We start from the raw sequence: 24,229 nt of genomic DNA, 5'->3' as shown, positions 1-24,229 counted from the left end.
TGTTTCTCTCGCGCGCTCTCAGTGAAGCTGCGCAGACTCTGTGCTCGGCACGCGCTCCGCTCCTCCAGCAGGGAGACACCGACCCCCTCTCACCGCCACAGACCCCCGGACCACACCAGCCCCGCGCGCTCTCTCTCACCCCGGCCCTCTGCACTGCGAGCCGCTCGCGGGCCATCCGAGGTGAGTACATAACGGGGACACGCGCGGTTACGGGGGTCTCCAGAGCGCGCGCCTCCTTCGCTGTTTCTGCTTCTGCGCTCGGGACTGTGTATAAGTGCGCGAGCGTGTGCTTATGCGTGTGTGCGCACGAGCGTGTGTTTGTATGTGTGTGTGTGTTAGTGTTGTTTCTTCGGGCGCTGTGCTCGGTCACCTCTCAGTAATCACATTAACGCGACATATTCCACCATTATAATCTCCCATAATCCACCAGCAGCGGCGCGCGACGCACTGCAATTAGCCCATAAAGAACCGGAGCAGACAGAGCGCGACATCTCACCTGTCCGCTCTGCGCGCGCTCTCTATCCGCGCGCCCTGCACCTCCACGCTCTAGCTCAGTACCCAGTGAGACTCTCTTCCTCTCTCTCTTTCAGGCTCTCTTTTTGTCTTTACCATCATCTCTATTGAGTATCTGTCTCTCTTCTTTTCTAACTGTCTCTCTATCTTTCTCTTCACCTTCATCTTATCTCTTTCTCTCTCCTCTGTGTCTGTCTGTCTTTTGCCTGTCTCCCTCTCTCTTTCTTCTTCTCTAATCATTTCTCTCCCTCACTTTCTTCTCCTCCCTTTCTCACTCTCTCCTTTCTTCTCAAATTGTCCCTCTATTTCTGTTTCTCTCCCTCTTACTTTCTGTTTCTCTCACATTCTCAAATTGTCTCTCTGTTTTCTCTCTTTCTCTCACTTCTCTAATGGTCTCTCTCTTCTGTATTCCCTACTTTGTCTTTCTCTCTCTCTTTCTGTCTGTTTCTCTCACCTTCTCTAAATATATCTTTTTTTCTGTTTTTTTTACATAATCCCTTCTCTAAAAGTGTCTCTCCCTTTTTCTCTCTCTTTTTTATCTCTGTTTGTCTCTCTTGCTGTCATCTTCTATTTCTATTTGTATCTCTCTCCTTGTTCCTCTGTCTGTCTCTCTGTCCCTCCATCTTTAATTGTCTATCTCTCCATTTTTATCTAATCTCTCTGTCTCTCTGAGTCTCTCTCTCTCTCTCTCTCTCTTCCTCCTTCTTTAATTATCTCTATCCTTATCTTATCTAATCTCTCTCTCTCTCTCTCTCTCTCTCTCTCTTTCACTCTCTCTCTCCTGCAGGCGATGCTGTACGGGCTGCTCTTGCCTCTCGCTGCGCTGCTGCTGCTGCGTGCGGACGGCAGGCGCGTGGACACGGTGGTCTCTATAAACAACAACAACAACAACAATGAAAACCACAACAACCACGCTAACCCGCTGGACTCGGAGAAATGGATGAGCGGCACGTCCCACTACGACAAGGACAAGTACTGGAACCGCTTCAGAGACGTGAGTGACCCCCACTGGACATCACACTCATTTAGAGAATCTGGCTGCATGCCACTGCACACACTCTAATACACACATTAACACACATGCCGGTGCCTGTCGTTAAACAGTGTGTTTGCTGTTAGAGTGTGGAGCGCTGAAGCCAGGGATGCCCTGAACAGCGTGGATTTACCTCAGCTCCATTCAACTCATCAATTAATGATCAGGTTTAGGAGGCGTATGTAGGCCGGAGCAGTCACATGGTTGGTTGGTGTGTTGCTCTGGATCATGTGAGGCTTTTAGTGTGTGTCTTCCTGTTGTCATTGTGTTCTGTGGATGTGGTGGTTGATATTCTAGAATACTGTCCTTCATCCAGGGTTATAGAGCTCCATTCAGTGTCCTTGAATGCTGTTCTGCTCAGTGGTCTAAAGTTAGTATTCTAACTTTCTGTCATTTATCCATAACTTTCTAGTACACTGTCTTCCATCCATACTGTTCTAGCAAGAATCATGTCTTTCATTCACACTATTCTAAAATGCTGTAGAATGTGGTCCTGCAACCGCAGTGAATGCTGCCCTCATTTGCACTGTTTTTAAATACACTGTTCCTTTTCCAGTGGTCCTATTCTACTGTCCTTTATTCACACTGTTCAAGAATTTTGTCCTTATTTATTCTGTTATAGAATGTTTTCCGACTGTTTGGGGGCAGGAACACAAAGAACTGTGCTGAGCTTCAGTCATTTTTCAGTCAGTCAGTCGTCAGTCAGTCAGTCAGTCTGTCTAATAGTCTATTATCTAGGTTTAGAATTGTAGCACTAGTGCTAATGAATCTGGAGGATTTTGGGAGGGATGATGGGGCATATAAATGCCATGAGTGAGGTTGAGGTAGAATGCTGGAAGATGATGTTAAGGTTGAATGCTGGAAGATGGGGTTGAGGTAGAATGCTGGTAGATAATGTTGAGTTATATTCTGATAAATTGGGTTGAGTTAGGATGGTGGAAGATGATGTTGAGGTAGAATGCTGATAGATCGAGTTGAGGTAGACTTCTGATAAATAAAGTTGAGGTAGAATACTGAAAGATGAGGTTGAGGTAGAATGCTAAAAGATGAGGTTGAGGTAGAATTCTGGTAGGTAAATGACATGGTAGAATGCTGGTAGATGGGGTTACGGTAGAGTGCTGATAGGTGAGTTTGGGGTATAATTTTGATAGGTGTGGTTGAGGTAGAATGCTGGTAGATTGGGTTGAGGTAGGATACTGGAAGATGAGGTTGAGGTAGAATGCTGAAAGATGAGGTTGAGGTAGAATTCTGGTAGGTAAATGAAATGGTAGAATGCTGGTAGGTGGGGTTACGGTAGAGTGCTGATAGGTGAGGTTGGGGTATAATTTTGATAGGTGTGGTTGAGGTAGAATGCTGGTAGATTGGGTTGAGGTAGGATACTGGAAGATGAGGTTGAGGTAGAATACTGGTAGATGATTTAGAGGTAGAATGCTGGAAGATGAGGTTGAGGTAGAATGCTGATAGATCGAGTTAAGGTAGAATTCTGATAGATGAAGTTGAGGTAGAATGCTGAAAGATGAGGTTGAGGTAGAATTCTGGTAGGTAAATGACATGGTAGAATGCTGGTAGATGGTGTTACGGTAGAATGCTGATAGGTGAGGTTGAGGTAGAATGCTGGTAGATGAGGTTGAGGTAGAATGCTGGTAGATGATTTAGAGGTAGAATGCTGTTAGATGGGGTTGAGGTAGAATGCTGGTAGATGGGGTTGAGGTAGAATGCTGGTAGATGGGGTTGAGGTAGAATGCTAGTAGATGGGGTTGGGTATAATTCTGATAGGTGAGGTTGAGGTAGAATGCTGGTAGATTGGGTTGAGGTAGGATACTGGAAGGTGGGGTTGAGGTAGAATGCTGGTAGATTGGGTTGAGGTAGAATGCTGGTAGATGGGGTTAAGGTAGAATGCTGGTAGATGGGGTTGAGGTAGAATGCTGGTAGATGGGGTTAAGGTAGAATGCTGGTAGATGGGGTTGAGGTAGAATGCTGGTAGATGATTTAGAGGTAGAATGCTGGAAGATGAGGTTGAGGTAGAGTGCTTGTAGTTGTTACTGTGAAGAATTAGTTGTAACACTCATAGCAACTTTACTGTTAAGATTGGGGGAGTTTTTGAGATGGTATTTTGTAGGTAGGATGCTATGGTTTGAAAGCTGGTGGAGAAACCAACCAGGCAAAACAGATTTGAGTTCACTGATTTGATTAAAAACACTTAAACACTGTGATTGCTGTTCTTTGCATTAGTTAATTTGGGCTACTTGTAACATTGTGAGATTCAGCCCTTGCATGTCGGTAAAGGCTCTTAGGTCAGTTTACTATTGGACTTGAACTGAAGCCAAAACATCTCCTATGCCCTCTGATGGCTGGCTGCAATAAAACTTTAAACTCCATCCAATCCCATGTGTATAACCGGAGCAGAAATTAATTATTAGTTATTAGTTTTTACTTTTAAAAGAATGCAAAAGCATTGAGGTGATAGCAAGCAGTGGACAAGCTGTTGACATGCACCCCTGACTGTCTGATATTGTGAACATGCCTGTATTGCAGGATAATAAATGGTATATTGCGTTCTTACAGACTTGGCGTGCGGTTGATTGAACTGTCATTGTGTGATAATTGCATTCTATCATTTCTGAGGACATTTCTATTTTGCATATAATGTCTGTGAGGATTTTAATGATGTCCTGCCAACCTGTGTAATCTGAGAGGCCTCTGTGGTTTGTTTATCTGGTTGGTTGAAGTGCTTGTTTGGCCCTGTTGATGGCTTTTGTCTGTACTGGTTTTCTAAGCTGAGATGTCATGGCATGTGTTGTGGTCACCATGAAGCTTCAAAGGGCGTTTAAGAGAGACACTGGGGAGTGTTAAGTGCCTGGGCAGCCATTATCTGTTACTGGATCGCTTCTTCTGTATAACCCCCCCCCCATTCTGTCTCTCTCTTTTTCTCTAACCCTATAGAGAGACAGTCTGTCTCTCTTTCCCCATTTACTTATTATAGGACACCAATTGAAAACATTGCCCTTTTTGACAATCACGCGAAGTTGATGGAAGAGGAATTTATATCAGACCACTTTGAAACATTTCTATTGGTTCATCATGAGTCTTTGATACAAAGACTCATTCAATGTAGGTAAAAAAAGTCACAATAGTATATGCCTATATGTACAAAACTATTGGGACAGCTCTTCATCTGTTGTTTCTTTGGAAATCAAGGATGTAAAATAAAGTTTATCCTGATTATGTTGGAGTAACTGTCTCTACTGGATTTATCAGATTGCAGTGTATTTAGAATGAAGATAAATATTGTTAAGGCCTAGTTTTACTACATAAAAAATGGAGAACAACCAACCAGTAGTGATCATAAAAGACTTTATTATTTATTTCCAAAAATAGAAAAACTTAAAAAATGTCAAGGGGATAAATATTAAAAAGGGAGAACTGGTCAGCTGTTTAACATGGAGAATTCCAGGACTCAGAAGAGAGACAAGAAAAGAGGTGGTAAAGGGAATAACAAAAGATGCGACTCCAAAGTGCTTAAGAACTCTTGCTAATTGCTTTCATGTGCCACCAATTAAGAACAATACATGCTAACCTCCCTTGGTACAACCTCTGGGACAAACCATTTCATCCTCAGAGAATTAATGATTAAAAATGTACAGGAGAATGAACAATATCACAACAACAGAACTAGCGTTTAGCGTTTAGCACATTGTTTTTGTAGAGGTTCCTTATGGTGTCCTGTGATAGTTTATCCCATGCAGCTAGAATATTTACAGTATATATTCCAGCAGAAACACCTGGTTTTAGACCACAATAATTTATTGTCCCGAGGGACAGTTCTGGTGGAAACAGGAGAGCTGAGGTGCACATTGAATTTTTTTTATTGGTTTTATGTTTTTTGGATACAGTCCGGATTAGCACCCGAAAATCCCTTTCAGACAGCTTCCTCTTGGGTCCACAGTTAATCCTGTTGGATGTGGTTGGTCCTTCTTGGTGGTATGCTGACATTACCCTGCATACCATGGCTCCCAGATGCGCCAGCAAGACTTGCACCAACAATTTGTCCTCTTTTGAACTCTGGTATGTCACCCATAATGTTGTGTGCATTGCAATATTTTGAGTAAAACTGTGCTCCTACCCTGCTAATTGAACCTTCACACTCTGCTCTTACTGGTGCAATGTGCAATTAATAAAGATTGGCCAGCAGGCTGTTCCAATTTAGCCATGATACCTCCCACACTAAAATGACAGGTGTTTCAGTTTCATTGTCCAACCCCTGTAGATCTGGGAATGCGGCCGGTGATGGCAACACATCTGTGTCTTCCAGCAGGACAATTATTGTCCACATACAGCAACTATCTCAAGAGCTTGGCCTGAAGACACAGCTGCTATGCATACACATATAAACCATTTAGCTGACTTAATTATACATGTTGTTTATATAACTCTCCTATATTGCTCTCTCTCTCTTTCTCTCTTTCTCTCTCATTTTTCTCCCTCTCTCTCTCTGTCTGTGTGTGTGTATGCATGTGAGAGGGATGGCTCCTCTGAGACAGTGCTCTTGTTCCTGCCATGAAAATGAGCCTCATTACCTAGAAGCTGCTCACTCTATGTGTGCTCTCTGTGTGTGTGTGCTCTGTGTGATTGTGTGTGAGAAAGAGAGAGAGAGAACGAGAGAATGAGAGAGAGAGCGGCTGTGACATTTGGCTCTTGGTTTGATGTTTTATTGTTCCTCAAGAGAGGAGGCCGGTTAGTGGAATGCCACAGAGAGCCCTTAAAGTCTAGTGTCAGCATCTTTCTCCCTCTCTCTCTCATTCTCTCTCTCTCTTTCACTCCCTCCCTCTCTCTCTCTCTCTCTGCATTGATCATTCTTTGATTCCTCTTCTCTGAATCTCTTTGTCTAGTCGAGCCTGTCCGTCTGCTGCTGCACTTGCTCCCCTTTGTCTTTCCTTCTTTTCACCTCCTCCCCCTCTCCTACTCGCCATGCCCTCCCACTCTTTCTCTTTCTCTGTCTCTCTGTCTGTTTCCCTCTCTCCTTCTCCCTCTGTATGACACTCCCCGACCCTGTGCTCTCTCAGCTATGAAATCACCCCCCCACACACGCGCGCACCCACACACACTCCTCCCTGCTTAAATCAGCTGCCGTTCTGTCTGTTTCTATGCTGATGAGCTTCAGACTCCAGATGTGTTTGAGAGAAAGAGAGAGAGAGAGAGAGAGAGAGAGAGAGAGAGGATGAGAGAGACTGTATTGAGTGTCCTGTGTAAAATTGTCATATATTTCAGTGCCTCAGAGCTGCTCTGCCTCTATATTCTGCAAATATTGTTTTTGTGCTCTAGTTTGTGTGTGTGTTTCTGTGTGTGTGTGTGTTAAGCTTGCTGAAACTGATCCCACACTTCATTAAACTGGACGGAAATGCAGAAAGCCTGGTGGATTGCTTGGGGAGTGTGATGCAAAGAGAGGCAGGTGTATATGTGTGTGTGTGTGTGTGTGTGTGTGGGTGGGTGGGTGTGTATGTTTGTGCTGACAGGCAATATTGTACTGCTTGGACACAGCTGGGACCACCAGACAGGGGTGTTAAAAAGTGTTTTAGAAGCAAGAGAGAATGTGTGTGCACAGTAGTATGAGCTATTATGGCATGAGATTTGTTTGTGTGTGAGCTTGAAGTAGTGTGTGTGTGTGTGTGTGTGTGTGCACAAGCATGTGTGTGTGTGTATGTGTGTGTGTGTGTGTGTGCGCCCGCCTGCCTGCCTGCATGTGTCTGCTTGGCCTTATCGACTGCGCTGCAGACACCTAGCCAATCAATCGGAAAGTGGAAAGTGAGCAAAGGCTCCCTGGGAATCAGGATGCTGTGTGTGCATGTGTGCGTACATGTACAGTGTGTGTATGTGTGTGTGAACATGTACAGTGTGTGTATGTGTGTGTGAACATGTACAGTGTGTGTATGTGTGTGTGAACCTGTATAGTGTGTGTATGTGTGAGTGTACATGTACAGTGTGTGTATGTGTGTGTGAACCTGTATAGTGTGTGTATGTGTGAGTGTACATGTACAGTGTGTGTATGTGTGTGTGTGTTCATGGTCCAGGTGAGCCACTCTTTAGGTTAGAACCTGGTTAAGAGACAGGTATGGTGATGTGCTGGACTCAGTGTGTGTGTGTTTGTGTTTATGTGTGTTTTAGTGTGTGTCTGTGTGTATGTGTGTTAGGGCTGCACAAAAAAATTTTGAGCATTGTCATTGATGATCGTGCGACGTGTGATGTCACTTAAGGCAATTAAGTAAAAAACATCATGTTGCAATGTTTTGATTCTTGACACAAGACGTAGATACACAGCACTGTCTCTGTGTCTGTGTGAGTGATAAGTTGGTGCTGCCTGAGAATCACTAGTGGATGGGTGGGCAGGAGTAAACACGAGGTAACCGCATGGCCTCCATCCACATGGTTGAGCACGTGCTTGTAAATGTACGTGTTTAAAGCTGTGCACCTCAGTCCAGCACAGTTTTGCACAAATATTTCCAGTTACAGCTGAATTCATGCTTTTAATCCCAGAAAATTTGCTCTTATTTACTATGTTAAAAGCCATTTAAATGCCTGGTTAAATGGCTGATTTCTGATGTTTACTGATGTATATCGCAATATATATCATCGAAAAAAGAACATTTCTATATAGCGTAACTGACTTTTAACCCCCATGTCTCATACACAGTACATGTCTATAGGAAATGGACAAAATAACAGAAACACCACACAGTTTTATCAGAAACACCCACTAGCTTGTGTTCTCTATCAGTGTCCAAAAGTTTGTGGACACCCCTTCTAATGTTAGGTCATAGGTTAATGTTACTATTCAGCTACTTTATGTTGCACCCATTACTGCTGACATACAGTACATGTATACAGTATGTAGACTGAGATGTGTTCCAACATCTCAGTCTGTCTTTTTGGATCTGCACTATATGGACAAAAGTATAGGGATAGCTTTTAATTCCTTCTTTCTTTCAAAATCAAGGGTATTAAAAATATACATTATCCTGCTTTTAAGAGCATCAAGAGCAACAAGAGCGTCAGTGAGGTTAAGATATTGGATCATTAGCCCATTAATCTCACACTAGTCACACAAGTCCCCCCATCTCATCTCGCAATTACTGGACAAACCAATATTATTTCAGAGAAAACAGTTGCACTGCTCCACAGCTCAATGCTGAGGGGCTTTATACCCTTAATGTGGCCCACACCTACTATTAAGCATGTAGCCAACAGGTTTGTATTTGTTCACTGCAGGGAGTTATTCTATTGGCAGTATTTCTCTATAGGGACTAGTCAAGCTGTGTGTGCATTTGCACATATATGCCAGCAATGGGTGTGGCTTAAAGTAGCTGAAAGTAGCATGTGTGTATGAAAAAGAGAGGGAGAGAGTGAGAGGGAGAGATAGACAGGTTGTTTGAGCAGAAAAGGAAACAGCAAGCTCAAACTGTCTTGTTTTTCCTCTCTCTATAATACATCACACACAGTGCTACACACACACACACACTCACACACATATACACCTACGAACACACACTCTAGAGTTCAAGAGAAGCCGAATTCCAAAGAAACAATAGAAGAGAAAGCATCATTTAAAAGAAAGAAAGAGAGAACACCCAGCACTGACAGTAAAAGCAGTTTTACTTTGAAGACAAACAAACAATAAATCTGAATGACAGAGAACAACTTTCCCCTCTCTACACAATCAAAGCCCCTCAGGAGAGAGAAAACGACACATCAGCCTCTGCTGTCACACACACACTCGCGCAGACACACACACACACACACACACACACACACAAACACACACACAGAGAAAGAGAGAGAGAGTGTAGGAGAGAGCGAGGGCTCTTGGAACTGTCTTTTCAGTCTGTGCGTTCTTCAAAACCAGTCTGTCTTCAGTGAGCGTGTGAAGCACCTGTGAGGAGCTGAAACCCTCACACTGCATTTACCCTTCAGAGCGTATCCCACAATTCACCTCTCTGCTCGTGTGGGTTTAAGAACACTGCTGTCTGTTGATGGTGATGAAAAAAAAAGTTTATCTCTCACTATAGTCTCTCTCTCTCAGTTCCATTTTTCTTCTGTCTTTTTGTCTGCCTGTCTCTCTATCTGTCTTACTTTGTCTGCCTGCCTGTCTCTTTGTCTGTGTCCTATTATTTGTGCCATCCTGTCTCTCTCTCTCTCTCTCTCTCTCTCTATGTCTTTCTCTCTCTCTCTGTCTGTTTCATTATGTGTGCCACACAATCTCTCTCTTTTTCTCTCTCTGTTGCTTTGTGTCTCTCCAGTTCTCTTTCTGTCTGTCTGTCTGTCTGTCTCTGTCTTTCTCTCTCTCTCTCTTTCTCTCATTATTTGTGCTGTCCCGTATCTCTCTCTCTCTCTCTCTCTCTCTCTCTCTCTCTGTCTCTCTGTCTCTCTCTCTGTCTCATTATTTGTGCTGTCCCGTATCTCTCTCTCTCTGTCTCTCTCTCTGTCTCTCTCTCTATTCTCTATCTGTCTCATTATGTGTGCCACCCCATCTCTCTCTCTCTCTTTTTCTTGCTCTCTCCGTCTCTCCAGGTCTCTGTCTGTCTGTCTGTCTGTCTGTCTCTCTCTGCACCTCTAAAGCAGAATAGTGTGTAAAAAGCAGAGTTAGAAGGAAAAATGTTTCATTCTGGTTGCCAAACTCACTGACATAACGAAATGGGATGGGAAGGCTCATCAAACACACACACACACACACACACACACACACACACACCGTGAGCAGGCCAGCGAGCGAATCAGGTGTGTATTTTTAGCTTCTCGGCTGCTGTGCCGGGGTGGATGAGGACAGATAAGACAGCAGGTCCAGTCTGGGTCTATTTTGAAGAAGTATGTCCTCACCAGAGACCCGTAGATACGCTCCCAAGGGGGTGGGGGATGTTGTGTGGATGGGTCAGCATTTTGTAGTTCACTATTAAAATCCATGGGAGCGCAGAGTCTGAGCTAGAAATGGCCTGGAATGGTCCCTGCTCATGCAATTATTACATTGGACCACATTAAGAGCCAGTTATAAACACTCCCAGGACAGACTGAGGTCAGATTATGAAGGCAACACTCAGACTAAAATCGGAAGTAGTCAGAGATGCACCTCAGTCACATATAACACAAATGTACAAAGAATGAGTTAAGTAAGTAATGAATACTGTTAGGGATACTCGTCTCTGTCTCTTTCTCTGCCTGTCTCTCTTACTCTGTCTCATTTAAACAGTGCGCTCCTTAACTAATAGATCAGGGCTCAGCAAGCATGAGATATCTGGTCCGTAAGGTGGTTTGAACTATAATGAGCGATAATTAAAAAAAATGAAAATAAAATGCTTCTCTGGAGAGCTTTTGTTTATTATCTTCCCCTGTTTCTCTGTCATGCTCGGCGTCACTTTAATTTCTGCCCATTCTTGGGCTCCCTATCTCCTTATAATTGTGTTTTTTCCCGGCTGTGTCCCAATTCACTAGCTGGAGCAGCGGGAGGTTATTGGACTGCGACCCTGACAACACAGGTTCGATCCCGCGTGAGGAGTGGTGTGTTTATTCAACTGTTCTGCAGTTGGCTTCAACAACCCTCTGGGCTGGAGAGCTACTAGTCTGTAGCACTCCATTCTATTACACTTTCCAAAGTCCATTTTCCAAAACAGATTATTTTTTTGTGGCCTGCCACCTAATGGCTTGGAAAATATCTGGCAGGTGGCCAAACTTAATTGCCGACCCCTGTAGTAGATAATCTAACATGGCTAAAGGTGTGTATGAAATACACCTAGTCTTATGCATTTGGGATTTTGTTGCTTTCTTTTTCTGTTCCAAACTCCAGTGAGGATTCTTTCCTAAGGACGCTTTCTGGTGTATCACAGTATAGTCACCCAGAACAGGAATTGAACCTCAGTCTCACACATGAGGCATGAGGTAGCTCACAAGCAGGTGGTGGTGTTATCCACTGCGCCACACCAACCACGGTGAATCCACATTATGCATGTCATTGCATTGCATTTAATCAGTCATTAGTATGTAGTCATTGTGCAGTCTGGTTGGATTTTGAGTCTGAAACATTTCTGTTTGCTTCATATCACTAACATCATAATTTCACCTCCTTTTCACCCACGTCCCTCTCAGTGTGTGTGTTCTCAGTGTATGCTTCATTAAGTTGTTACGCGTATTGTGCGAGTGTCAGAAAGCCGCACGCATGACTGTAGCTCTAAATCAGCTCTTCTGAAGTGAAGTCTGACTTTCGAGACAAATTCTCCAAATACTCCAAATACAGAGAAACAGAGTGAATGATCACGCAGCCCATCCTCACATGTGCCTGTCACTTCTTTAGTCTCACAAAGACACCTTGTGTAGATTTCTCTTTGTAGATAAGGGATGCACACGGAGGACGGATGTATTTACAGAGATTTATTTGGAGAGGTTTATCTCTGTGGAAGTCAGTCATTTACATACACAATAGGCAAATCCGCAGCCAGAGTGACAAATGTGTATGTAAACAGTAGACTGATCCATTGTCAAAGTCAAGAAAATATGGAGAACGCCAGACAAACACTATCTCAATTAAAAAAATAAAGAAACAAGCAGAGAATAAAAATCAGAAAAAAATATGAGTAACTTGCTGAGGATAAAAATGCATAGACTAATTTTTTTGTGTTTCTGTACTTCAGTGGGTGGTAATGATTGTGACCGGTAACATCTGCCTGAAATTGTCCATGCGAACAACAGATATAAGCCTCTTGGCAGGTCCGTTTATATTCCACCATTTGACAGATATATTCAGTACCAGTCATAAAAACAAATCTTCACAACTTTAAGAAAACATAATTAAAATTGTTTCATTTGACCTCTTATTAGAATTATTCAAATTAACCAGAGAGCACATGGCAAACAATATACCCCCACATAAAAATATAAAAAAACTTTATAAAATGTATGAAAAATACATTACAGTAAAGGATAGCATTTCTCTATATGTATAATGTGTTAATTTAGAGTAAATCTTGAAAAAATTTATTGTTATGCAGTGTTTATATTATATTTAAATAACAACTATGTAGCAAAAACAGAGGACACATTATATTAATATTGTAATATAAATTCTTAATACAGTACATACAGATAGCTTGGCTATAACAGAAAGTGATGGCTTTTTCTGATTTTACAATGCATACAAATCTAAACTCTTTAAACGTATGCAAAGTCAGTGTCATGTACTTTTTTAAAAGACGTTCTGTCTAAAGCTGCCTAACCTTGTCTCCCACACTTTGATCAAATGTTTTACACTTATAGCTCCCTAAAGGACAAATCACACACAATCCATCTGCTGTCCTTGGTGTCATTTTAATGACACGATGAGTTCAACTCAAGGTTCTGCTCGTATCAAAGAGAAAATCCAATATGGATTATGGTGAAATCGTATAAATGTGAGGAAAAATGATATGAATTTAAGTGGGTTATTTTTATTCTGCACCAGCCGAGCCGCGGTATCTGGAGCTATTTGTTCTCGCTGTGCACCACAACACCGATCTTCACTAATTAGGCTCTTTCTTTTGTAAAGGAGGAGAGATCATTAGTGAAATCAGGTGGCAGAATGAAGGCTGGAAGCAGATACCTGTAGACACTGCAGCCTTTGATGGAGAGAACGCAGCCGTGCAGGTCTACAGTTACATTTCTAAAGCACACAGCTGAGGGTAGAGGCATTTTACTGAGGTATATCAGCACACAGCTTCAGGCCTTAAGGCAAACAGAAGCTCTGCAGCTGCCTGTTTCTATTCCACATAAGAACTGCAGGTAATCAGGTCTCACTGATTGTGTATTCTACACAGTGGAGTTGTATGTCTGAGTATTATTTCTGATCGTTTTTGTTTACTTGTAGGCTTTAGTGTGACGCAGGCAGTGATGTCAGTAACGCGTTACTCTAATTTGACCATTTTTTATTGTAACAAGTAATTTTACGTGTTACTATTTCCAATCCAGTAATCAAATTAGTGCTGGGCGGTATGGCAAAAATGTATATACAGTAAAACTGAACATTGAACTTGTTGTTCTCTGCAGGGCAGCAAGGAGTGGTTTTATAAAACAGAACCGTGTATATGGTCTAGACCAGGGATCACATATTTGCAGACTGCGGTCCGGGTCCGGACCCAGACGTTGTCCAATACGGACCCAAACCAGTAAACTACTGAGAAGGATTTAATTCTGACAGTGTTCATTTAAAGCACCGGAACTTTTCTTGTCTTTACGGTATGTGCGCTCTGCACCACAGTGAACTTCCAATCACGTGTGGTGTAAAATCTTTAAATGCTCTCCTCTGCCAATCAAATTTGTGGCAGACCGCTGCCCTGGCTAGTGAATTGGGACGCGGCCGCAAAAAAAACGCCTTTATAAAGAGATAGGGCGCCGAGAACTGGCGGAAAACGAAAACGGGCGGAAACTAAAGACACGCCGAGCGCGAGAGAGAGAGAGACAGGGGAGAGAGCGAGACGCGTGTGATTGGGGAAGAGCGGAGGGGGAATGGGTAAGGGAGCGGTGTGTGTGTGTGTGGAGGAGATGAGGTGGAGAGAGAGAGAGAGAGAGAGAGAGAGTAACGCACAGTGACTTAAATAAGTAACTTTAATCTGATTACTGGATTGGAAATAGTAACGCGTTAGATTACTCGTTACTGAAAAAAAGGGTCAGATTAGAGTAACGCTACTAAGTAACGCGTTACTGACATCACTGCACAAGTTAGATACAAGTTTAATATCAATTTACTGCATGTTATTATTGAAGCCATTATAGGCATTACAGTATTTAAATCAGCTGCAATTCCCTTTTTTTATCCATTTAACAAATACATTTAAATCATCCTTCAAGCTACAGTATTAATATATTTAAAAGGGCTGTAGTTACTGCTCTATTTTACTAGGATATAAAACACTCATACAGTAGAAACAGCAGCAGGAGTTGTTCTGATTTCTCTGTAGGGTGGAGCTAGACCAGTAGTCGACTCTCTTCTTTGGCGTTTTTTGTTCCGCACGGCGCTCTGCAGCGCCCTCTAGCGGTATGGCAGTATGAGAGAAACAATTCAAGTTCACCCCACGGTATACCGAATGAACTGGTATACCGCCCAGCAGTAAATTAGATTAAAGTTACTTATCCAAGTCACTGTGTTACTTTTTTGTCATTTTTCTCTGTAAAAAGATTTTGTAGTGTCTGGCTGGGCGCGTTGAAAGGATGTATGAGAAATACAATTACAGTCGTCGCTTTATTGCTAGAACTGTCGGCCGCAACCACACCCAAATAACAACAGGCTAGTGAGCTAACAAGCTAACAGGCTAAAACTAGCACTTGGGCTAAACACACACATGTAAAATTAATAGAAACTTTTAGAGTCGCAATGACACACTTACTGAACAAGTCCCAAAGGTGAATCGAAGCCAATAAAGCGAGTTTTGAGAAAACTGTTATGTTGAGGCAGCAGTATCTTGAAAGGCTTGCGTGCACTTGCTGAATAGCAAGGATATGGATTTGGTTAAGAGGTCAAGAAGTTAAGTATGGGAGTAGTTTGCAAAAGTGTTGAGAATATGCTAATAAAGTGGTACAGTCCTGTAGCTTATTGATCTGAATATTGATCAGATCAGTAGATTGGGAGTCATCTGTGATGCAGGTCTGTATTGAATGTCTCGCCCTCTGCACACACAACACGTATCAGCCCACAGCACTCACACCATCCTGCCTCTCATTAAACACCTCAACTCACTGCATATGGTGGTCCTTCTGGCAGAATAATACACACACACACACACACACACACACACAAAATGCTCATATTTATTTAGCCTTCAGACTTGGTCAGTTTCATCCATCACCAGCCTTCATTCAAAACCAACTGAAGCTTGGGGTGATGGGCAGACTAGGCTATTTATCATGCTCTGTCTCTATGTATATTTATCATTTCAGTGGAAGTCAATGTAAATGATTTAATGCCAGGCCATTTGGACAGTTTCTGTTGGTCGGTTGATCATGAAATCCTAAAAAATCTGGCGAGAAGTTAAGTTTAAAGCTAAGTTAAGTTAACAAAACTGTAATTCTAAAAAACATTATTTATTTTAAAGTCAAACGAGGGCTGGATATTAATCTACACAGATTCCTAAAAAACAGTTTATTTGGGTGAGTAAAGTGCTTCATTTTATTTACAGTGGGCTTAGATTTCCAGATTTCCACTAATGCAACCGCACAGCTCTCCACTGAGGAACCCTGAGTGTTTTGGTAAGCCAGGGGGATATTAGCTAGCGGTTTGTCCTACGTAGCTTATTTTAACACAGTAAACACACAGGCTACAGTCTGATATACACAACTCTGAATGTCAAAAGGGCTAGTGCTTAGCACGGGGTTAGCAGCAGGCTACAGGCCGATAATACTCACCTCTGGACGGCAAAAGAGCTAGCGCAGTCTTGATGCTGGAGAACTAAACTGAAACTCTTTTATAACGCTGTACTTCAGCGGAGTAACTTTACTGCTTTTTACAACCTGACTGATACAATTCGTACATAAGGTACACTGGATTATAAGGCGCACTGAGAATGTTTGGAAAAAAATTAATAATTTTAAGTGCATCTTATAGTGCGTAAAATATGGTAAATAGAGTAAATGCAATTCACTTCATTTACTTAACAAGAGCATTGTTTCTACTCAGTTTAGTGTGTTATTTAAGCTCAAATTATCCTTAAAATTCCCGAAGCATTTGAGTTCATTTAACTCATCAGGTTTTACAGCGTACAGTGTATTTAGTACGTCTGAATGTGTTTAAATAAATAGCTTAAAAGGCTTAAAAAAGGCACATTTATTCTTTTTGCTCAGGTGTTTACATTTACTCTTTCAGCTGCAGCTAAAAAAGGCCGTGTAATCTGTAGACATCTCAAGCGATGGTCCATGTCCTTGTCCTTGTCCACTCTTCCTCACATTAAGTGCCCCTATACACTCCTCACTTTCACAGCATTTTTATGAACTTTAGCCATCACAACCTCCACGCTGACACCTGGAGTCACCTCAATTTCGCTGTGGAATCGAGTGAATGTGATTGCATGCTGCTCTCATAAAGGGGAAAATGCAGTAAATCCCCCTATCGTCACACCTCTCTCCGTATCCCCGCCGGCCCACCCTCATGCTGCTTTCTGTCCAGGTGATGTGGGCAGCTGGAAATTGAGGCCAACATGTAAATTGAGTCACCCAATCACTGTAGGCGCAGTAAAGTAGCCTGTAGTGGGATGTTTGCCGGAGGAACCGGTGATGGAGGTTCCAGTCTGCAGATATTTTGCTCCTGTGCTGATCTTATCCTCAGCTGTCCAGACAAATAGCATTCCTAAGCAGCACGGTGCAGAAGTTTCAGACCCCTGTCTGCTTCAGATCGATATCAGGGAAAAGAATGAATCCAATCAGATCCTGTTACAGATGTAGACGGAAATAGCACACACACACTCTCACTGTGTGATGGGAGGACCTTGGCTGGGTGTTTTATTACTGTCAGTAACAAGTAAGTAATTTGAGCAGAATTCAGATACTTCTGAGTGTTCATCTAAAGTGATAGTGTCAATTAAATATAGATAATTCTAAAGCTTTATTTATATAGTTTACTGCTATTCAGCACCATCTCATTCCATTCCATTAACTAAAAGGTAGAGAGATAAAGTGAAATCAGCCGATCATAATCATCAAAATCTAGTGAATCTGTCACTCTGTCATTTGTTCTCACATTCATTCATCTGTATGCAGTATTTGGTCATTCATTTTTCCATTTTTTTAACTGCCACTACCAGCGTTTTATGTTTATTACTGCTTAAGTCCTTCCCTGGCTCAGTAAAGTGTGTTAGATATTTTGTTGGACATCAAATATAAATGATTCATATAAATGTGTGTCCACTATACATTTTTCCGTAACTACTATGAAGTATTCATTACCTGATATTAATTATTTTCTACCATATTTAAAATTTAAAACTACTATTGATAATTGAAATATTTTGTCTGCTATTACTACTATGAAACACTCATTAGCTGTTATAAATGATTCAGTAGCTACTATGGAATTTTCATTAGCTGTTATGAATTATTCAGTAGCTACTATGGAATATTCATTACCTCTTATAAATGATTGAGTAGCTACTATGGAATATTCATTACCTGTTATAAATAATTCCGTAGCTACTATGGAATATTCATTACCTGTTATGAATTAGTCAGTAGCTACTGTGAAATATCCCTTACCTGTTATGGAGAATTCAGTAGCTACTGTGAAATATTCATTACCTGTCGTGAATTATTCAGTAGCTACTGTGAAATATTCATTGTCTGTTATGAATTAGTCAGTAGCTACTATGGAATATTCATTACCTGTTATGAATTAGTCAGTAGCTACTATGGAATATTTATTACCTGTTATGAATTAGTTAGTAGCTACTGTGAAATATTCATTGCCTGTTATGAATTAGTCAGTAGCTACTATGGAATATTTATTACCTGTTATGAATTAGTTAGTAGCTACTGTGAAATATTCATTGCCTGTTATGAATTAGTCAGTAGCTACTATGGAATATTCATTACCTGTTATGAATTAGTCAGTAGCTACTATGGAATATTTATTACCTGTTATGAATTAGTTAGTAGCTACTGTGAAATAATCCTTACCTGTTATGAATTAGTCAGTAGCTACTATGGAATATTCATTACCTGTTATGAATTAGTCAGTAGCTACTATGGAATATTCATTACCTGTTATGAATTAGTCAGTAGCTACTGTGAAATAATTCATTACCTGTTATGAATTAGTCAGTAGCTACTATGGAATATTCATTACCTGTTATGAATTAGTCAGTAGCTACTATGGAATATTCATTACCTGTTATGAATTAGTCAGTAGCTACTATGGAATATTCATTACCTGTTATGAATTAGTCAGTAGCTACTATGGAATATTCATTACCTGTTATGAATTAGTCAGTAGCTACTATGGAATATTCATTACCTGTTATGAATTAGTTAGTAGCTACTGTGAAACATTCATTACATGTTATTAATTATTCAGTAACGACAATTTTCATTACCTGATATGAATTATACTGTAGATGCTAAGAAGTATTAATTACCTGTCATAAATTATTCAGTAGCTACTATGAAAATGTCCATTACCTGTTATGAATGATTCATTATTCAGAACCTATTAAATATTCATTACTTTATATGAATTATACAGTAACTACTACACAGAAAATGTGCTAGTGTTAAATCAACTGCATTACTGTTAAATAAGCACACTGAGTGTTAGAATTTAACATTAATAGTGTTTATTTATTACTGGCAAATTAGCTCTGTAAGAATTAATCGGCTATCCACTATGAATTATTCAGCTATCCAATATAAGACACTATAGGTACTATAGTAGGTTTTTAAATATGCATTATAAATTACCAGTGTCCAAAATGAATTATTTAGAAACTACTATGATCATGACTCAGTTACCCACTATGAATTTAGTGACTTCAGTATTCAGCAGTGTTACACAGTTACATAATGTGTAGAAGAAAAATCCTTCTTACTACAAAGATCCACAGACCTGAGCTGAGGTCTAGGCCTATCTGAGTCTTACTGTTATACAGTAAATCAGCACACAGCCTGAGTCTGAGCATCTCTGTGCACATTTCCCTCCGCCGCTCTGAGGAGTGAGTGAATTAGAGATGAAAAATGAAGAGTTTACGCTCTGATAATCAGCTTTCACAAAACTCACCTCACCTGACAGATGTCCAGACGTGAGTGGATTTCTTGCCTGTCTGCTGTTGAGTCATCATACACACACACAAACACACACAGCACACATGCACACAAACACACACAGCACACATGCATCCGCCCTCACACTCATTCTCTCCTGTATTGATGTTGATCCTTGGAAAATGCTGATTGTAATCTCTCTCAGACAGAAAGAGAGCAAGCGAGACAGAGAAAAAGAGAATAAGGGAGAAAGGCAAGAGACAGAGGGAGGGAAGGATAGGTAGAGAGTGAGAAAGAAAGGGACGAGAGAGGGAGAGAGGGATAGGTAGAGAGTGAGAGAGAAAGGGATGAGAGAGCGAGTGAGAGGGATAGGTAGAGAGTGAGAGAGAAAGATGGTTCTGTATGGGCAGTGTTTCATCAGCAATAAGCGATGTGTGAAACGAGTTGTCATTCCGGGCAGCTTTCATCAAACGACCCGAGAGAGAGGTAGAGAGAGAGGAAGAGAGAGAGAGAGAGAGAAATGGAGGGTGGGTGGGTGGATGGATGGTGAGAAAAGTAAAGGAGGAAGAGGAGAGCGTGAAAGAGAACAGGAGGAGGAAGATAGAGAGAGAGAGAGAAAGCAATGAAGGAAAGAAATTTATGGAAGAGTGATAGATGTTCAGTGGAGCGTAACCTCAGTGTGTGTGTGTGTGTGTGTGTGTGTGTGTGAGAAAGAGAGTGTGTGTTTTCTGGACAAAAATGACCTGAGTTTGTAGGAAAACCAGAGAAAAACCTACACAGTTTAACCTACAAGATGAACAAAAACTTCCTGTCTTTGTAAACAGATTTGGTGCCATTCAGTCCCCGATGTTGAGTTATAACTATTTTTTGGATGATATATAATTCCACAAATAAGTGCAATGAACATAATTTGTATGCCACACATTCAGTAGTGAAATAATGATCATTTAAATAGCATTATGCTTTTATATAAAGACATTTAGACATTGGAAAAGGAAAGTGAAAATGTTTAAATATTCTAAACCAATAGTCAACATATCAGCTGATTTAAGCTAATGGACATTATATTCATTTTCTCCCTGTCCAATGAAAAACAAGTATCTCCAAAATAGCTATTTTTCAGGAGAGAGATTAAACCTTCTTAACTTTCATTTTGGAGATTTTTTATTGGCCTATTCATCAAGAAATGTTGACACAGTGTTAGTGACAGCTCGTGTGTTCAAATTATGTATTACCGTATTTGTCACACTATAAGGTTCACTTAAAATCCTTTTATTTTACCAACAATTGACAGTGTGCATTTTAATTCAGTGCACCTTGTGTATAAATTTTACCAGTCAGATTGTAAGGAGCTGTAAAGCCACTCCACTGTAGTGCAGCATTATACAGGAGATTTTAGTTTAGTTTTTCCATCACCGGGGCTGGAGTAGCATTAGCATTAGGCTCTAACTGCTATTTCCCTGTTCAGAGTTGAGTATTATCGGCCTGTAGCCTGCTGCTAACCCTGGCTAGCACTGCTGGAGCAGCATTAGCATTACCCTGCTTTAGCCTTTACCGTGTTAAAACAGGCTACATGGGACGAACCGCTAGCTAATATCACCCTGGCTTACCGGAACACTCAGGATTACCCAGTGTAGCCCTGTCGGGCGGCATCAGCCACTAATGGCTAGCGTTTAGCCGCTAATGCTAGTGCTCCAGCCTTAGTGCCAGAGAAATTTGGTAATCTAAGCTCACTGTAAATATATGGAAGCATTTTATTCACCTATATAAACAGTTTTAAGGAGAGAAATCTGTGTAGGTTAACATCCAGCACTTGTTTGTCTTTAAAAGAAGGTGGTTTACACTCCTCTAGCTGGTGTTTGGCATTGGGTATGATGTGTCTAGGCTCAAGGACAGCTGCTAAAGAGTGTCCCATTCTTTTGACAGCATTTTGTCAGCAATTGGTGTCTTTAAAAAAACACTAATTAGACAGGGTGTCTGGATACTTTTGGACATATGGTGTTTAACTATACAGAAATAAATGCTTTTATTGAGCCCATGCCCTGACTCTGTATTAAAAAAAAGGTGTGTGACAGAAAAAGAGAGAGAAAAAGAGAGAGAGAGAGAGAGAGATAGAGACTGTGTGTGTGGGTATGTAAGCGGTTCTTACTTTTCATCACATTCTAATGACTCAGAGTTTTATAATTGGCTAAGCTGGTGCAGGAGGAGGGGCTGGCCGAGATTCTGGCAGCCAGATTGAATGTGTACCTGCACACACACACCACACACACACAAACACACACACACACACACACAAACACACACAGTCGGATGACTGGCAGCTACAAAAGGCACTCATCATTCACCTTGGTAATGACAGTGGCGGAGCAGGGTTATACAAACTCAGTTACATAAACACTGTGTGACCTAGAGGTGCTGTTCTCTGACATATCAAACTAGCACCTGTCAGCTCTCCATCCGCACTGAATAAGCCTTCATTTGAGCTGTTCAGAACAGGGTTACATGCTGTGGGTTTGCAACCATTCATTTAGGCTTTTAAGAAAAATAGTTATACGCTGCGGTTTTGTGACCATTAATTTAAGCTTTCAGGAAGAGGACTTACATACTGCAGTTTTGCATTTTAAATTTGCCTTTCTTTAAAAAAAATAACATTAAAAAAAACCTTTTAGTGCTTTGTAGGAGAAGCTGTAATTACAATTTCGAACCTCAACCCACTAATCTTCATGGTAATATGTGTAGCCTGGGCACATTCTCTCTGAATACCTGCACTGATTTATCAACATCGCCTGATTTATAGCAACCAGTGTGATTTATTTTTTGTTGGCTGTAGATCAGAGGTATTCAGTTTGAGGGATGTAAAGGAATTTCAGATGGGAGTGATGGGTTTGGACAACAATGAGGAGTAAAAAAGTGTAAAAAAAAAAAAAAAAAAAAAAAGAATAGCCTTGGGTGCCTTACACCTTGCTGGTTTAAGGTATGTTTCTTCTCGGATCGCTGTCAGTACTCATCACTGCTCACCAGGAGCGGCCTGAGGGGTTTTCTGTTTCAGACATGCTCTCACCCAGTCCACTGGCCATGACGAAGTAGCTCAGGTCTTCACACCTTTCCGTTTCTCCAACAGCTCAACAACCATACAGGAAATTTTGATTTTAATTAAGACAATTGCTTTCTGAAATTTTGTAATCTAGATATATAATTTTCATTAAAAAGCCTTGAGGAGGGTTTATCTATTATAATTTTATATTTGTACAGTATTAAAGTGTTTATTTAGGGTTTTGCAAAGATCATTTACATCCCATTAATGTTCTGCATCAATAGTTTTAGGGCTGCAGTTCTGACATTTGTCAGCTTGTCAGAACAGATCCTAGAACAAACTAGGTAGTCTTTAGGACCAGTCACAATCATGGGGAGGTCTCTGAACAAACAATGACCAGTCACAATCATTTTGAGGTCTCTGAACAAACTAGATATTGTTTAAAAGAGACAGTCACAATCATGGGAGAGTCTTTGAACAGTGACCAGCCACATTCATGGTGAGGTCTCTGAACAATTACTAATCACAATCATGGGAGAGTCTTTGAACAGTGACCAGCCACATTCATGGGGAGGTCTCTGAACAAACTAGATAGTCTTTAGGAACAGTCAAAATCATGAGGTGGTCTCTGAACCAAGTAGGTTGTCTTTAGGACCAGTCACAATCATGGGGAAGTCTCTGAACAATTTAGATTTAAGAGACTGTTACAATCATGGGGAGGCCTCTGAACAAACTACATAGTCTTTGAGACCAATCAGAATCAGAGAAAGGTCTCTGAACAAACTAGATAGTATTTAGGACCAGTCACAATCATGAGGAAGTCTCTGAAGAAACTCAGTAGTCTTAATGACCAGTTACAATAATGGGGAGGTCTCTGAACAAAGTAGATGGTCTTTATGATCAGTCACAATGAGGAGGTCTCTGAAGAAACTATGTAGTCTTAATGACCAGTTATAATAATGGGGAGGTCTCTGAACAAACTATGTAGTCTTTATGACCAGTCACAGTCATGGGGAGGTCTTTAGGACCAGTCACATTCACAATTATGGGGAACTCCCAGAACATAATACATAGTCATTAGTCAAATCACAGCCATGGACAGGTCCTCAGAACAAACCAGGTAGACTACCAGGTAGGAACAGATGGTCTAAATTATGAACTAGATTGTATTTATCACCAATCACAGCTGTGGGAAACTAAGTAGGAACTAAGTAGAGACTTTGCAGATAAATTGCATGAGGAAAATATATAATAATTTTAGGACTTATTATAGTCTGACAAAAGTCTCTTAACACAGTCAGGGAAACATCTTAGAATAAACTCAGAAGTCTTGAGGTAAAATTTAAAAAGAAGCCATTCTCAAAACAAATCAGGTAATCACAGTAGAAACTAAACTAGGTAGAGAGGTAGGTCTCACAAATAATAAACTAGGTAGTCTTCAGGACCATGGACAGCCATAGGCTGATCTCAGAACAAATCTGAACTGTGGGTCTCCCACCAATCCTCAGAGACCTCCATATAGTCCACACTGGGTTGGAGAAAAGTCTGGGCCATCTCTGTCCACTGCTTTCAGGAACCAAAAGTGCTTCTTCTGTGGCTTCACTCCAAAGAACCTTTTAGTGCCTTTATTTTTAAGAGTGTGTAAATACTGTAAACATATAAACACTATAACCCAATGTTCTACCCATCCTACTCTCCATCTCAGTCCCCATAAAACACACATAACATTTTACAATACTGATAAATCACTGTAATTACAGCATGAAGAGCCACATTTATCACGTTTACTACAGTCATTCTGGTTACGATGTTTACCCATGCTCTTTATGCTCTTCACACAGTGCGGTTTAACAGCTGCACTGCAGGCTTTGGTTTGTCAGTGGATCAGGCTGGACTGGACT

At 41.0% G+C, this 24,229-nt stretch overlaps 1 protein-coding gene across 1 annotated transcript in view; it reads left to right on the top strand.

Annotated features, from left to right (window-relative positions):
• spock1 (SPARC (osteonectin), cwcv and kazal like domains proteoglycan 1) overlaps nt 1-24,229 on the top strand; it is a 502,975-nt gene continuing 478,746 nt past the window's right edge. The window contains exons 1-2 of the mRNA XM_049474824.1: nt 1-180; nt 1,301-1,507. Of these exons, the coding sequence (XP_049330781.1) occupies nt 1,304-1,507 (204 nt within the window). The 5' untranslated portion in view covers nt 1-180; nt 1,301-1,303. The remainder of the gene's footprint in view (nt 181-1,300; nt 1,508-24,229) is intronic.

The sequence above is a fragment of the Astyanax mexicanus genome, chromosome 2 (assembly GCF_023375975.1).
Source record: "Astyanax mexicanus isolate ESR-SI-001 chromosome 2, AstMex3_surface, whole genome shotgun sequence".
Classification (NCBI taxonomy): Eukaryota; Metazoa; Chordata; class Actinopteri; order Characiformes; family Acestrorhamphidae; genus Astyanax; species Astyanax mexicanus.
Note: the sequence above shows the minus strand (reverse complement) of the source record. Positions and strands in the feature narration are given on the sequence as shown.